Source organism: Diorhabda carinulata, chromosome 9 (assembly GCF_026250575.1).
Source record: "Diorhabda carinulata isolate Delta chromosome 9, icDioCari1.1, whole genome shotgun sequence".
Taxonomy (NCBI): Eukaryota; Metazoa; Arthropoda; class Insecta; order Coleoptera; family Chrysomelidae; genus Diorhabda; species Diorhabda carinulata.
In genome coordinates this window covers 14196384-14214440 of record NC_079468.1, presented here as the reverse complement: position 1 = coordinate 14214440, position 18057 = coordinate 14196384, and the positions used below count along the sequence as shown (strand labels likewise).

The following is an 18057-nucleotide window of genomic DNA, read 5'->3' as shown; positions in this document are numbered from 1 at the left end:
GGATACAATACTCGGAACTATAAACTCTCATATAATGAATTTATTCTACGAATTAATGCTTAAAATGTAGATGTTAATGAAACAATCAATTACATTTATTCTGGTTGTATTAAATGGACTTTTCCGTACTAAATGGAAGCTATTGTATTTTTTGGTTTCAAGGAATCCGTAAATGTTCAAATGAAATTTACATCACATAAATAATGGATACAATACCAAATTTGGCTATTGAACGAAATTTCATTGTAATCCTTAATTGAAAGACACAATGCATGGCAACATAAGAATGAGACAGTAAGTGTGAGTGGATAGAAGTATGAGTAGGAGTCTATTAAGAGCTGATTCAATAAAAATTAACCTTCTTCGCCTTTGATTAACGAGCCTGAAAAACGCGAGAATAGTGACTGGTTACCAATGAGAACTCTCAGCTCAGGCTTCTGATGTCACCTAAAATAAAGTTCATCGAATTTTAAAATCTCACAGATTTCATCTACATGAAGTTTTTATACAAACATTGAATGAGTATGACGACGATCGTCGGCTCGAATTCTGTGAGATACCTTAGAAGTTGATACAGGGTAATATGCTATACACCAGAGCAAGATGAGTATACTTAATGAAAAAAAAATTATTGTTTTGGTTATTTTATAGGAACTACATCATAGGATCTTCCTTTCTTGGTTACCTATATACTCATATTGATAAATTAAGAACAGTTATGTTCCCAATTCAATAATATTCATGGAACTGGCATCATTTAATGAGATCGAGCTGTCCGAAAAAGCATAATATAACAAAATACCTTATCGCTAGAACTATAACATTTATGATCTACGTGTCAAAACCATTTTGGAAAACATTTATAACAGTGTATAAGAATCTCGATGAATGAATTAGAACCACTCAAATTATAGAGAACGCTCAAGATGTCTCATATACAATATACAACACGCCGCGCTGGTGATACTTTTTTTAATAGCCAACTTGTTTGAAAAACTACAGAGACTCGTAGACCGACTTGTTAAAATTTGCCAGAATTACTGACTAAAGCTTAAAACAAAGAAGACTACAGCAAAATGTACCGAAAAAAGGTATTTTAAGTCTGGCCTGTGCTCTTAGACAGCGCCGAGGTATGGACGCCCATAGAAAGAGTTTGATAAGTTAGGTCAGAGATACCCAAACTTTCTTTCTGAACTCATGGCTGCCTTTCAGTACAAACATGGCATGGCAGCGCACCTTGTGTAATTTACCCATTTTGTATTGCATTACATTACATTTTCAATATCTCTCATAGTTAATTGTTAATATATTATTACATGGCAAACATATTAAAAAAGATTTTTGCTACTTTTATAACATTACACAATTCAAGATTTCTAACATTTCTCACATATTGGTCAGTTGCTGACAGTTTATCGAATTTATCAAGTTTACCTTGTTCTTACTGAGGTCAAGAAATGACATTTAACTTTAACAATTTACAAGCGATGTAATAATACACGATTTACTGACAAAAATTAAATTTGAAATAAGCATTAGAAAAACAGAACTAATTTTCTAAAAAAATCTAAAACATAACTGAACATAAATAAAGTGCCAACTTGAGAAAGATCATACAGAAATCATCAGAGTCCATAATTTTTTGTTTCAATGGGAGGGATGCGCTTGTTTGTCTTTCATAACTTCATTATACCTAGGAATAAATTTTGATAGAGCAACCCGAATTTCTTTTTAATGTCAAGCTTTGCTCTATACTTGGATTTCATCACTTCAACAGCAGAAAAACCTCACTCCCAAAGGTAATAACATTATTGTTTTATTTGAACTTGACTTTTATTTATAGCCTATAGGAGGTTGAAAAAAAAACGGTCCTCGTATAATGTATTATTTATATTTACTATATATTTATACACATACACATTTTTTGAGAAATTCCTTTTTCATCACATTTTAGATCAATATCCATGTCAATGAATTTTAACTTGACTCAATTCCAGATTTCAAAGCAAAACATTTAGAAGTAATATGACCTATATGACCAACTTTCCTTCAAATTTCCGATTTCATGTTTACAAATGGTTTCAAAGGTCATCATCAGAGTCTATTATCTAAATCTAATTTTAAATCATTCAAATACCAATCATACCATGGTTTACGTAAAAAATTTGAATGTTATATGCATTTCAAATGAACTTTTTTTGCTTGTAATACGTCTTTCTTCAATATCAATTGATTTGTATGATGTCAAACAAATCAAATCATATTAATGAAAATAAAAATCACAGTTCTAGTTCCAAGTTATCTTTTTTCATCCACGAATAATTTTATCCAAATATTCGATGATTCCACCAAGTCGCATTATTTTCACATTATCTAATCAATATTCTCGACGTCTTATATTATCATAACCAATGTGGGAACAACTTTACACTTTACCCCGTACATATGTTCTTCCCTGCCGAAGTTTTATGTTTGAAAAAAATTATAGACATTAAATTGGGATCGGGGACTTTCAGTGAAATAAGGTCGACAATAAACTTTTTTTCCTTGTAGTTCTGTCTTCATAAATTGGTTTTATAGCGACCCTCGTGAAAGTACCTAATGGCATTGGAGAAAGAAATCAAGTAAGTGTTATTGATTTATCAAACAAAGCTCTTGCTAATTACCTGTCCGGTGTCTTTGTCGAATTTATAGAGACGTAATCCTGGATTATTGGGGCCGTCAATGGTTCTCTTCGGTGTAACAGATGGTGCAACCATCGCCCAAGATATAGGTTTACCTGAAACAAAAGCATATGTGAGTTAGTATATATACAGGGTATCTTGTAATTATGAAGACTCTAGAGAAGCTAGAAGTTAACGTCAAAACTATTCTTGATGTTTTCAGTGAAAATGATGATAAATTACTGTTTGCAGCTAGAATAATTTTTCAAATCATCTACCCAAAGGATACGAGGCAAAAAGATTTTTTCATGCCAAGCGTAACTTTGATAGTTATCAATGGCACTGGAGAGAAGTTTGTCTTAAAATTCGTTCGCCTCTGGGAATTCACTATTTTGATCGTTAATGTTCAATACGTTGTATTTTTTTCCAGTACCATGAAATAGTCTATGAAAAGAAAAATATTGTCATTGGTCTCCAAATAATTGCATATCGTTAACATTATGTTTGAAAGTCAATTAGAAGCTGTAAGAACAAAAATTTTATACAACAATGGAAATGATTTATATGGTTATTGAGAATATCTCGATCTGGATAATAGAAGATGGTGTTGCGAGCAGTCTATTGTACAAAAGCTTTTCAAAAAACTGAAGTCTCTTTAATCGATTTTCTGTCTTAAACCAAAATCTACACACAGAATCAGAAATTTGATAAATAATGTCAATTTGTTTCAGAAAAGTTCTTTATCCGCTATTATGTCGCTTTACTTAATTACTCTGGATGGGATGCTTGCTGTCCTGGTGCTGTCCCAGTGCATATAGAAATACATCGAAGTATGCCACTACATGGCAAATTGTAGAATCCTTCTTCAGAATAAGATGATCTTTCAATGCCCTTGTCAATCTTCAGAGATTATTAATTGTATTTGCCAGTTTTAATTCTGAAAGTAGCTGATAGAATAATTCCTTAACACTGAAGACGATAGAATTTTTTACTAGATCGGAGGTGGGTATTGTTAGGTAAATGTCCAAATTTTTCTTCTAATAAGGTAACTATGAAAGGGTCTCTCAGTTAAGTGTTTGCGAACGAAACAAATGGATTCTAAAATGATAAAAGCGGGGAAAGTTAGAATTTTGTCATTTTTAAAATAGAATTAGCAATGCGTTCCACTACTCTCTCGCTTTGTTGTGATTTGAAGATATATTCGGAGAGGTGCAAACTACAAGCCCTCAGAAAGGCAAATCGTAGCGAAGATGTGATTCGAACAACGAGAAGTAAGTTTTTATGAATCAGTATAAGAGTCGAGCTGTCTAGACACAGATTTGATTGCAAAACAAACAGAGGACAAATTTATCACCAAAGTTGCTAGATGTACAGACCACTGAAGGGCACAGTATATAGATAATAAAACTTGATCGAATTTGAACATCGTATTAAGTCATTGTTTGGTTTTAGAGAATGTGAATCTCATTTATAGGATAAAACCAAAGTTTTGTCAGTATTTAGGTGAGACCAGGACTTAATAGTAATGAGATCTGGAGTATACACTGGTGTCAACCGCAAATGAAATGAATGTACAGTTAACTCGTAAGTCTGTGACGTCATTTATGAACCCAAAAAAAGGAATTAGACGCAAAACAGAAACCTGAGGTACACCATTGCCAACTGGCAAATTACTCCAAACTTCACCTTCAGTTCGTACCAGTTAATTTCGACATTCAAGGTAGAATACAAACTATTTTAGGGGAACACCTCGGATGCTATGATACTCTAGTGTGTTATTCAGAATCTCATGATCAACTCAACCAAAAAGCTTTAGCGAAATCACAAGAGAGCCCTATAAAATTGGTAATAATGCAATAGGACGATAGATAAAAGTGTTATTTTTCTTCGCCACTCTTGTGAAGGGGAACAATTATAGCTGATTGTAGAAAATTACGAAAAAGCACCTTTTCAAAGAATCGTTGATAAGAGAACATGGAACGTTGATGATTTGACGTTTCTGGTGAATTTAAAAATAACTTAACCTATAACCCATTAATGCCGCAGGGAGTCTTGTTTTGAACGCTGAGTTTACAATAGCTCAAATTTATTTACAGGCCTAAGGAAGAGATTGTTAGTAATTCTTTTAGAAGGAACGAGAAAAGAAAGATCATCATAATTTGAAAATATTCTAGAGCTAATATGGTTACCAACTTTCACGACATAATTGTAAAGTTTCGGGGTCGAAATCAATAGTGTTTGATGAAAGCGTTTTGTTATAATATAATTGAGAATGTGAGGATTCTTTGTGAATTTTTCAATGTACAAAAGTGATCTAATATTATTGGATAAAGTACATGTTCTTTTTGCAGGCCATAACCAGTTTCACAAGGGCGTCAATATCTTCAGAAAGATCAATCCAAGTTATGGAATTTGGTGGAGTCGGAAACTATGTAATGTAAAATTGAGGAAATTGTTTTAGTGATTCGAGTTGGCAAATCCACGTGCATATTTAGGACTATCCGTTCACAATTTATTCTCTATCCGATTAAATATTGATAAAATATTGTATACATGTTTACATTTATAGACCCGGTCAGGCTCAGTTCGAACAACTACTTCTTTAATTTAAGTTAAAGTACATACTTGACCAAAGCAAACTTCACGCATTAATTCTCAATGACTGGTATGACTGAAGACTGAAATTAACGAACAGCAAGACTAAGTGAAATCTATTTTTTCCTTAATTTTATATTGCTTTTATATCTTTCTGTTGCGCAATCTTGATTCTAGGCTCCTTCTAATTGAACATTAGTTTTTTAAACAGTTATATTGATATAGGTCGGGATGTCAATATTTCACTTATCTTAAGAACTAATTTTTAAATAGAGGAGACCTAAAGGCAACACTATTTAGTATCAAGAACAATTTGATTTGGTTATGAGGGTATTTTCTGAATGGTTAGGTTGAATTTTAGAGAGTTACTCTGATCAACTCAATCACCTTCTATCATTAAATGTTAAAATTTATCAATTCAAAAATTCGATATACAGCTATGAAACTGAGATCTTTTATAGTAAAAGAAAAAAATAGTTCTACTTGCCATTTTATTACTTTTTTTTTACTTATATTAAAATTATTTATTGTAAGTGGTAGACATGTGATACAATTTTGAAATCAAACCTTTAGGGATAACATGCATCTGTATCAACTATAAACTATAACCTATTTCTTATTATTTCTATTATTGATATGTTTCATATGAAGTTTTCAATAGTGCCACTATGACATGTTACTGTCTTATTTCAAGATAATACGAAAATCCCCCCAGAAGCTTATAAAAAGAAGTGAAGATGAAACATTTTTCCCTTTGATGTTTTGAATTGTAAAGAACTTCTTTCCAATATGTGAAGGATAAGAAAATAACACTGTATCCCTTTCGGGGTCACCTTTGTTCCTTATAGAATAATAAAAAAAAGAGTACACGACACGAACAGATTCCTGAATACATTTTCGTTGAGGTTTTTTATCTGAGTAAGTTAAAGATTATTTCCCTTTATAGAGTTATGACGAATATATACATTTTTATTCTAAAACAAAAGTTATGAAGAGGCAAATCAAATCTAGCTGGTGAAATTCTCTATTAAAAATATTTAATTCAACCTCAAATTCCAATCTTGAAATTGGAATTTTGAGGCTCGTTTAATCGAAGGTTCATCTTCGAAGCTCGTTCATTCATTCAATGATTTTTTGGTGTATTTGAATCATAAACAATTGTCAGTTTCTCATGTATATTTGAGGTTGAAACACGTACTTATGTTCATGTACGGAGGAAATTAATCATGATAAGTAAACAGAAACCTACTGCGTATTCACAATATCACTTCGAGTGTTTTTTCAATACGATACCTTACTGTGAATCGAACAGCCGGTGAAAATGATTATACATAGTGCGTGAAAATTCATTTTCAGTTTATTTCAAGACTGTGAGATGTTGATAATAATCCTTCACCGTACATGCAAACCCTTCCATCAACTTGTAATTATCTTGCTTGAGCTTAAAAGAAAACGAATAATTTTTTTCACTGACAGAACTGACTGACAAAACTTTAATTAGAAGAATTTTTGTTGCCAAAAGATCAAGTAAAAGAGAAAAGCAAGTATTTGAAGTTGTCAAATAATAAATGATGCTGAAGCTAATAGGAAAACTATTATTAGGTAAACCAATTGTTGATTATGTAACGTTTTTCGTATTTTATATACTCTTTCCATTCGGGGAATGAATTAATAAATACTGTCTCTTACGTTCTGAATTTATTTATACACTATAAAATACAGTTAACTTATAATATTTTTTTGCGTTTACTAATTCGTTCTTTCCACTACGACTATTTATATACCACAAATAGAATTTTACCAAGTTCTAGAACAAAAGGAAACACAAGAAATGAATAAATATTTTTTTCTAAAAATGATTTGAAAGAAATACTGTAATAAACCCCGTTTCATAATAAAATGTTCATTAAAGACGCGTCCGCTATTTATAACAAACAGATTGAAGGTGCCGTGCGAATTTGTCGAATTCTAAAATTCCATTGTAGCAAGGCCGTCCGAGCTTGTTTGTAACAATTATGACATATTAATCCAAATTTCATGGTTCCTAGCATAATATATTTAAAACGTAGCTATAAGGAATACGTTGTTGACATTATTTTGTTTTGTTGACTGTATTTGTTAGTGATGTTGTAGTGGTACTGTGAACGGTGTGTTCAGTATGAATATCACGGTTCCAAAAATTCCATCTTGAAACATATTTAAACTACATCAAAGCTTTTATCGTTAGCCAAAATAACTGAAATATGGGTAGGTCAATTAGTCCACGACTTGAATTTCTCGCCTTATGACTAAAATTGCTCCTGTCAATCTGAAATAGCGTCATCAGCTAATTTATGTAGCAAAGAACCTCGTGATAAAATTGGACTAAGCTTGATAAATGCTATAGGGATATCAAATCACCAATTTCCATAATCAAAAAGTAATATTTTAAAATTTGTTGTGGCCGTAAAAGTGCGTAAAATGCCATGCGTTCCAGATTAGAAATTCCAGTGATTTCAATTTCAAATAATTACTAGTGTTTCTAGTAGCTTTCTCCAATCGACCTCAAACACAATCTGATGACAGCTTTACTGAAACCACCAGAAGTTTTTGCGCCGTTTCGTAATCGTAAGCAAAAATTGAATCGATTCTTGTACACCAGGGATTGAACAAGAGTCAACATTTTTCTTTTCCTGGAATTAATTAGCACAGAAGAAATTCAAAATGAGTTTTGTTTGTTGACTCAAAATTGGTACATAAATTTGTAGCTGCAATGAGGTGTAAAGCAAAAAGAAGCCATTTGGCATACAGAGGAAATGAAAATATAATTTAAAAACATAACAATGGAAAACAGGTTCAGATTTTTTCAAAGAAATGCTAAATATGGAAAATATTCTTAAGCTCGCTCGTTGGCTTCTATTATCCAAAAAAAGGTATGTGCATTATTAACCTATGCTTTCTAACCAAATGGCCAATAGAATCAAAATAAGCACACCTATATATGAAGTGAAAGCCGACAAGCTCTCAAGTTACTCAGGTTAACTTTAAGATGATATAAAAGTTTAGTGTAGTTTCAGAAAATAATTATATGTGAAGCTTGTGAGGATTCCTTGACATTCCGATATCCGGGAATATGAAAGTGCAGATGAGTTAACGAACAATTCTATTACGAATATGCTACCGGCTTCCCCAATTCTCGTTTCCGATTATTTAATTTAAATTGCAATGAACAGAAGAGCTGAAGATAGTTTTTGGAAAGGGTTGATGGAAATCACAGATAGGCGACATATCAAAACTCCTCTTCCGTAGGCGATCCAAGGTAATTGGGGGATAACGCTAAAGAGATCAACTTAGGCTGGTCATCGATTTGATTAATAACCACTTTTATAAGGTTGGTATATTATATCAAATTGAAATTGAACTTCTTGCGTTATGCCCAATGCCCAGGATATAAAGGTGAAGAGGAAGAAGAGGAAACCCCACGTATTGTATAACTGCGTTCCCCTAAGGATTTTTCAGGAGACATCGTGGAAAGGAAAACATATAGAAGGCAAGTAGGTCTCCATAATAGGATCTCCAACCTCTGATTTGTCCTTCATATGGCCCTGGCACAATGGCTGAATTGCTGATCCTACGACTCAATCAGATTTAGCAAACAAAACTTGTTTATCTTCAAAATATGAATGTTCTTACTTAATAAATAAGAAAATCTTTTTTGCTTCACTCTTCACTATCCCGATGTGTTCATCATAAAATTATGTACTGATTCTTCCGGCTGTTGGAGATTTTTTTTCCAATTACAGGAAATCTCTAGTTTGCCGTAAACAAACAAGAAGGCCTTCATAGAAACTGTCTCTATAAAAACAAGTCACAACATAATGTAAATAGGTCAATAAATATTACAAAGACATATCCGCTATCATAATAATGAATAACTGAAACTTTCACCAAACTTTTGTTATAAATTTTCATTGGAATTCACATACATTGAAAAGTTAATATATTAACATTATTTCTCTCTTTCCAATAATAATTTTTAAAATATAATATGTACTATACCCCAAATATACTGAAATATTACATCTTTCCTACGAATATAATAACCGAAATATATTATAGGAACTTACCATTCGTGCTGTAAATAACTTTGAAGGTATCTGAATGCAGATGTCCGAAAAACTGACCAGCAATAATACCAGCATATTTTCTGACGATATCCAAATACCTCTTATTATGGTAGTCCAAATATGCGAAGTGTTTAGAAGCAGTGCTACCACGTTGTCGTTCATTCAATCCTGGTGGAACGTGACCCACCAAATAAACCTGAAACAACAAGTACATGATAATAAATTATTGTTTTGTAATTCTCAGAAGTTGATTAGGTGGAATCAAAGATAATACGAAATTAAATTATAAAACTTCAATGTCAGAAGGTCTAATCACATGATGTGAATTCCAAACACAATGAAAAAATTTGTTTAAAAGTATTATTCACAAACAAATAAAATTCTCGTTATTGCATAATGGAAGATTATGAAAGGAGTCTTACTTTTTGTCACGAAGCTGAAGATCAGATTCTGAGGTTTCTAGCCAAGATAACTAACCAGACGAGTGGCAAAAGAAACTTTAGTGCTGCCTTACATGTTATATTTTTTTCGAAAGTGCCCAGATTCAAAAAATTTTTGGAATTACGGCGAGCGGAATAGATTATAAGTGCCGCGCTTAGTTGTACATTATTTTCTTAAAATCGGCATGCAAATCTTATTTCTTTCCATTTATTCACATCAATGGTGAAAGAACAATTCAAAATTATTCTTTATGTTAAAATATTGTGAGCTGATTGACGTATAATCGTATGTCGAACATAAAGCAAATAACAGTTCAGTTACTTCTGTCTCTAAGCATCTTTTTTAAGAAAACCAGGAAGATCTCCTTATCATTGTGATCTGATGATCATTATCCCAAACAAAGAACAATTTTGTCTTATCCAAATTACGTCTGATAACTGAGAGTTTTACTCAATACAATCTGCTTCAATTATTATTGCCTACACTAACACTGATATGTGAAATTCGGCACTTTGCTCCACTTTTACACTAAGCACTTGAATGACAACTCAAAAGGCTTTTATCTCTTCAGTCTTTTCTCTACGTTCGTGTTATTGTTATTGTTGTTATTTTAAGTGTCTCCAAGTACCAATAAAGATCGCTATTTCTAAAGTATCAGAGTGAATCAAATATGCTCCTTAGCACTTTATTTTGTAATATTTAGATATTTGGGTGCTACTTTCGCTGGCACATGGCCTATGGTTGAATCCCGTAGATCCTTTTTTCAGGATTTGTTCATATATTAGAAGTTCATTATGAATTGATAGAGTGGATTTTTTTCCCAACAACCAATACATTTTTTTATATCTAGTTCTTCTCTTTTCTTTTTTATATGATATTTCCAGCGTAACTTCGCATCTAGCCCTAAATATTTTGCTGTATTAGAATATGGTACCTGTTCATTGTCAAATTTACATGTACCTATTTTTTCTTGTTTAAACTTTATCCTCCATTTTTTGATCCAATAATTTATCATAATAATTGATGTCTGAAGGTTGGCTACTTCTTAGTGGGAATGGCCTACGGTCAAAACAGTTGTGTCGCCCGCAAACGTGGCGATAGTGTGATTTTCTAATTGAGCGATGTCACTAATGTATGAGAGGTAATGAACCGGTCCAAGAACACTACCTTGTGGAAAACTTATGTTAATTTTCTTAAGTTAAGTTAAGTTTGAGTACTTATTTTTTTGCTTTATTCTGAAGGCTCGTTCTCTCATATAAGACCCAACAGTTTTGCATATTGGGTAGGCAAGAGTAGGCAGTTTATATTTGAGCCCTTCATGCCAAACTTTGTTAAATGCCTGAGCCACATCCAAGAAAACAGAGGAGCACACTATTTTCTTTTATTTTGATTTTTCTATTACATCCTGTGTACTCGATATCTGATGAAATGGTTATCCCTAAAGACAAACTGATGTGAAGTATTATTTTTCTCTTTTCAAGTATTCATCCTAATCTTTCTAGGCTTTCTAGGTATTTTCTCGAATAGCTTTGATATCATTGGTAATAGTGATATTGGTCTGTATGAAGATACTGCATTGGGTGGGTTTCTGGTTTGGGAATCATTATGACTACAGCTACTCTCTACAAGGTAGGTATTTACTAGGCTGTGTTTACAATATGCGTTAATTTAATTATAGCTTTCTTTGGTAAATGTATTAGTATTTCTCCAGTCAAAGCTGGGAGCTTTCTTCGAGTTGATATTCACTTTAATCAATCTGGATATGTCCATTGGAGTAGTATAAGTTATTTTCGAACTGTCTTGATTTTGTATTAATGTTCAAGTCGTTCTTCTCTTTCGGTAGCTGTTAAAGTGTGTGCTAAATGTTCTGCATATCTATTTCCTTCTTCTTGATTGTTTCTAGCTCAGCTACTATCTTGTTTTTTGATTTTGGGTGATTGATCTCTTCAATCTTTTGCTCGCTTTCCAAGTGAGTATTCCGTAGACTTGTCGTTTGTCAATTCTCACTTATAGTCTTGTTTTTCATATTATAGATTTTTCTTTTTAATTGTTGGGTATCATTATTCAATCTGGTGTTGTCTTCTGGAGCTCTAGTTTGATGCCATCTGCGTCTAAGTTTACGCATTTCACGTAATAAGTAGTTCTCTTATTCCGTTTGGGTAGTTATTGCCCTTCGTCCTTGCGATCAGTCTGGGGGTACTATCTCATGTAGCTTGTTGGATACAGTTGACTAGTATTTCAACATATTTGTCTAGCTCTTCTTTGTTTTCAACTTACTGAGAGATTGATTTGTTCTTCTTATATAGTTTGGAAATTCCGCCAATCTGTTTGTCTGTTGACTAAATATTGAGGATTTTGTTTTTGAACGATAGAGTCACTAAGCGTGAGGAGAATAGGGAAGTGGTCGGAGTATATCTCTAGATTGACTTGGAGCTCTTATAGATGCTGTAATAGTCCATTTGTATTCCACTCTAGGTTTCTCGGTCTATTTGCTGCTATTTGAAAGCCTTTTTAGTGTAATTCCTTTGGTGCTGTATTCCATCCTGGTTATTCTATCAATAAAATTGGTTGGTGCCTCCAGTATGTGCTGAGTTAGTTCTATGTACGTATCGCTTTTATTCTTCTCTGTTTTTCAGAAATTTTGCTGCCGATTTCTATGTCCTCCTTAGATAATTCATCTCATTTCAAATAATTGCTTAATGACTTATTCTTGGAAATCTCCGCGATGCATATGAAATTAGATTATTGTATGGATATGAATGGGATATTTCTGAACAAAACACAGGATAACTCAAATTCTATCCCTTCTTAACATTCAAAATAAAAATCATTCGAGTATGAAGAGTAGAGGAAGTTTATAATAAAATGTGTTCCCTTTGAAATCAAAGCGATTTATTCCGTCAATTATGTAGAGTTATAACGTTATCAGTTATTTATGATGGGTGAATTTCACTGCATTGTATTCAATGTAGAACCCTCCTAAATAACAAATCCATTCCAATTATAAACCCATCGAGAAAATATTTTTTGAATGAAACTACGGTCATATATCTCCTGAAATGTTTTGTTTTGACTGAAAATAGATTTCTCGAGTAAATCAGATTATCAGAATATTGCATTATAAAAGGAATCAGTAGGGGTTAATAAAAAAGTAGCTAATTGTTTATAACAGAATTTGTCGTTCTGTCTGATCCATTCGCTTGTTACTATGAATTGTGATAAGACAACTGACAACTTGTATCGCAACAAACGTTCCGTTGGATGAGATGTCGCACTTCAATTACATACTCCCTTTTAATGAAATTATCAAACTACTTTGATTCTTATCGTCTTTTCATATAATGTGTTGAGATAATTTCGATATTATCGCAAGTGAAAAACAGTCTTCCCTTATTGAGCCTACGTGTTTTCTACGGAATTCGGAAAATTAACCTCTAGCTCCACATTTGGAACGCATCTAGTCTCTTTCTCTCTGATTCTTTGATTGTCTTAGTTTCAGCTTTCATATAAGAAATCAGCGACTCTACTCACCTGGATACAGTATTGGTTTTAATATAAGATTTTGAGTGGTCTACTTATTTCAATTTGAGTTTATCATATTCTTCTTCGGAAGTCACTTTCATTTGAACCCAAATAAAATGGAAAAATTAGACACAATAACGTAGCGAAACGAAATCGCTCAGCCTGGGTAAGAGTTGAAGGGTGTACTCAATTGGTGCCTAACAAAACTGAACGGGACGCGACTCTCGTTAAGGTGCATTATATTTATAAATGAATGATAGAAAAGGACGATAAGGAAAAAATTGAAGGAATATTCTTATAGATAAAAGAAAGCATTAGGAACTTGGAAGAAAAAATAGATAGAAATATATATACTATAGAAGAACTAAAACTAGAGAATCAGAAAAGTGTAATCAAATAATAGCAGGACAATAAGATGGAGAAAATGAGAACCGAGAACCAAGAAATAGAGAAGAAGGTTCAAATGATGATGAGAAAAATAGAATTAGGTCTCGCAGCTGATTTGGTATGATGCAACAGAATAGGAGCATTTGAAACAAACAGAAGGAGACAAGTTACAGTTGAAATAGAGAATAAAAACTGAAAACAGAAATTATGGAACAAACTAAAAACCTGAATCCTATCACGGATTGATGAAGATTACTGAGAAAAAGTGCAAATAGGAAGAAAAAGGTTGTCACCTTAGGTGAAATTATCCGGAGAACAAGGTCACCACACAGCTTTCAAATTTAACAAATTAATACTGAAGAACAAAATTTGAGGAGCATATATGTAGAAAAAGTCGGGAGAAAATGAGGACAAGAAATCCAGAAAATGGGGGGAAGAATAAGGAGAAAAAGACAAAAAAGTAATAATGAAAGGAAAGAACATAAATATAATGAAAGCCGACAGACAATGAAATGGTTAATGACTAAGGGTATGAACAACAGGAGCAAATTGAAGGATATAGTTAGAATGGGCATCAGGGAATGTCGGGAAAATGCTGCAAATTGGAATATTGGAGAAAACTGCGAAAGAAATGTTGGAATAATAAAAAGCATAGTACTCTTAATAATACCATGAAAGGGGAAAGGACACAGAAATAAGGAAAAAATATGCTCTATTTGATGACGGGAAAGATGAACAAGGAAAGAACGGTACCGGTTTTTTGATAAGCGGAACGATGTAAAGGAATGTACTAGAATATGTAGGTATGAGTGAGAAAGTATTAAAGATGAGAATAAAAAATAGTTTACCAGAGATAACAGAAATTGATATCTACCCACTGACAGAGAAAGCAAAAGACGAAAATTAAGATGAATTCGATAAAAAAAACTGGTTAAAGTATACGAAGACGTCACAGGACATAGTAAATTCATAATTATTGGAAATATTAACGCAAAAAGAGGAAAAGGAGACTACTTAAGTAGCGTGGCAGGGAAACACACCTTACACAAAATAACTCGCTATAATGGAGGGCGAATATGTCATTTAACTGAAAAGCATTCATATGAGTAGCATCAGTTCTACAAATAAGAAACTTCATAATATTACGTGGATAATACCATCATAGGCAAACGAATAGATCACCTCTTGATATCAAAAGGATATCAAAGATGATACGAGATGTAAGAAACAGGTGTTGAGATTAATCATCATTTAGTGACAATCAAAATGAAATACTGAATATTGTGTACAAGAGGAAGAAGAGCAGAAGAAGAAATTTATAGGAACTGAAAACTAGTGAGGACGGATACTGAGAAGAAATAGAGAGGCAGCTACAAAGAAGCAAAGAAAAAGATACTATGTAATATGTAATATAAAAATTAAAAAGAAAGAAGAAGCTAGGTTGAAATAGCTACGAACTATGGAACAAAATAATTATGATAAATATAGAGAAATAAGAAAAGGGAGCACAAAGTTAATATAAACAAAGAGGATAAAATGGCTTAGGATAACTAGCAAAATAATAATAAAAATACAGGAAACAAAAAATGGAGTCGTTAATTTAAACAATTATGTGAGTACGAAGAAGATGATATAACCAGAAGAAAAACCAACGTAACTGGAATATAATTACATAACCACTATACTGAAACCCGATACAACAGGAGATTCAGACGAAATAATGAATGAGCTGATAAAATATGATGGAGATAGCCTAAAGCACATAATATTAAAGATCGTGAAAAGGGTATGCGGAGCAGAAACATTATTTTCGATTATATCGATAATGAAGGAAAGAAATCTAAGTATGCGTGAGTGGAGAATAATTAGGAAATTTTATGGACACATGAAAGTTGGAAATAATGAGTATACAGGACTTATGAACTATGAAATTGAGGATATATTGAAAAATGAGGATATAGTAAATACAATTACGGCAAAAATAATACATATTAAAAGAATGGAGAAGCGGAAAATCATAGTGTGGAGACCGAACGATAAGAGATTGCCAATGAAACCTAAAATAGATAAGAAAGATCAGATTATACAAGATATGCAAAGTCTAGGAGTACGTGACTGGAATAAAAATATGTAGAACAGGAAGAAAAATAGTCGATACCCCATTGGTGGGCAGATCACTTACAAAATACATGATCAAAAGAGCTCAATCTGAGCGGCTACATTTCTGAATAGAATGTATAGCCTTTTGCTTATATATCAGTACATGATATCATATCTATGAATCGGAATATTTGTTATTAGTGATAGTGGGTCCACACGATACACACTTCCATAAATTCTGTAGAATTTTGTGTTTGGAAGCTAGACAGTACAGTCAAGTGTCGGTGCGATCCAAAAGTCGGAGTATGTATGTAAGTCTGCGGGTAAGAAATTCATATTTTTAGAAGACTGAAACTTTGGAAAAATGAAAGTCTGAAGTAATGGAAAGTCTGTACAGACATTCTATCTAAATGTTTGGGTAAAATTTTTTACTCCGACATCATAGTCTGTGCAGATATCTGTACGAACAAAAGTCTGTATCGTGTGGATCCACCATGAAGCTTTAAAACGAGACATGCTTGGAAAGTGAGTATTGTTTTTAAATTATTCATTCACTCGTAAGATCACACTATTCTGTACTTTTCTACATAATTCCCATTAACACTAAAGCACTTATCTTATCATGAGAGTAGCTTGTCTATAACATCATCAAAGAACATTGCCGACTGTTTAAACAACCATTGTCTTAAGGTCTTTCTATCTCCCTCATATTCGCCAGATTCGTCTTCAAATGCAGAAACACATGATTACATGAGGGATGCCCCAATTGCTCCCTGCCAATTAGATTGATGAAGTTTTGATTTTGATTTACCGTATGGGAGGCAGAATCATTTTGAAGTACAACGACACCTGCACTCGGTAAGCCTCACCTTTTGTTTTTAACTGCGGAGAATTGTGTATGTGTTTTTCATTTTTCTAAGGGATGATGAATTCCGCTATTGCTTTATAGATTTCGATCTAACATCCATGACAAACGCCTCTACAAGTTTTAAAAAGATATAGTGTCGGCTGTCACTTCTGATTTTGAACAATTTTTGATCACGAAAATTTCTCATTCAGTAATAAGTTCTCTTAGAAATTCAATTTCATGATAAATGAAGTGAAGTGGTACACAATCTTTCTCTTAGACTACATTATCACGAAGCAGAAGGGTTTATACGGTGCAAAAATGCAGAATTTTGACAAAAGAATTTGAATTATTAATTCCTATTACTTGTACCATATGTATAGAAATATATATGGAAGAAACAACATAAATACGAAAAACACAAAAAAAGTGTCTTATGAATATCAAGAGTTAAAAATTGCCCAGACTTGTTTACATTTCTTAGCAGATTCACAAGTACAGGTACATTTTTAATTTTTCATATAAGAAAACATTTCTAAAAATCAAATGCAAGTGCAATGAGAAAATGAGATAGTGTCTGAATGAGAAATAAATCCATACGGCGGTACTCCTACTTGGTACAAGATTACGGTATAAATTAGGTTTAATTGTGATAAGTACAATGCTGGACAAAATTAAGGCACAATTCATATTTGTATCTATCTTTCTTAAGCGATATTACATATGATTATATACAAAAGTTTCTTTTCTATAATCATTTTCTTTCAGCACACGCCCCTTCTAACGCATACATTTAGTCCAATCATACTCTCTTTTCAACCCTTCCAAATAAATTTGTCGCCTGTCTCTTCAAAATAGGTGTCCAAGTATGCGAAACGTCCAATGGAAATATCTCTCTTGCAAATGAAAGAGAAAGTCACTGGTGGTCCGATCTGGTGAATATCATGGATGGTTAACCGATTCAAATTGCAATTAGTATTAACTGAAGTTCTAATTGTAATTGATTTCAACAACTTTATGTTCAGATCCTCATAGGAGCTCCAAAAGAAGGAACAAATCATTGTATAAATCAAATTTATTATCTTTTTCTAAGAACATTTTCAAACAGACAGAAGAGTCTCCACCACAAACAAAAATTAGAGATATGTCTTCACGTCTTGAATGGTGAGATGTTCACATGATGAAACAGTATTGAACAATAACTTTAACGTTTGGAGATTTCGTTAAAATACTTGAAAAATTCAACTATCAATGACTAAGAAAAAAGTTCTTTGATGTTTAAAGTGTTAGTCCCCATACGTACCATGTGTATATATTCCTTCCGTAAAGTGTTAGTCCAAACCTACATACTCCAGAAAATCTGTGAACCAAAAAATTGGAACTATCGACCCCATGC

At 32.7% G+C, this 18057-nt stretch overlaps 1 protein-coding gene across 2 annotated transcripts in view; it reads right to left on the bottom strand.

The window, feature by feature from the left end:
- LOC130898014 (acid sphingomyelinase-like phosphodiesterase 3a) overlaps positions 1 to 18057 on the bottom strand; it is a 328758-nt gene that overhangs the window by 40651 nt on the left and 270050 nt on the right. Inside the window, exons 6-8 of one of the 2 annotated variants that reach the window (XM_057807037.1) lie at positions 9365 to 9560; positions 2667 to 2779; positions 2394 to 2598 (exon numbers count right to left, since the gene is read on the bottom strand). In XM_057807037.1, the coding sequence (XP_057663020.1) occupies positions 2575 to 2598; positions 2667 to 2779; positions 9365 to 9560 (333 nt within the window). In that variant the 3' untranslated portion in view covers positions 2394 to 2574. Of the gene's footprint in view, positions 1 to 2393; positions 2599 to 2666; positions 2780 to 9364; positions 9561 to 18057 lie in introns of those variants that run through there. The other variant, XM_057807036.1, reaches the window with a different exon arrangement.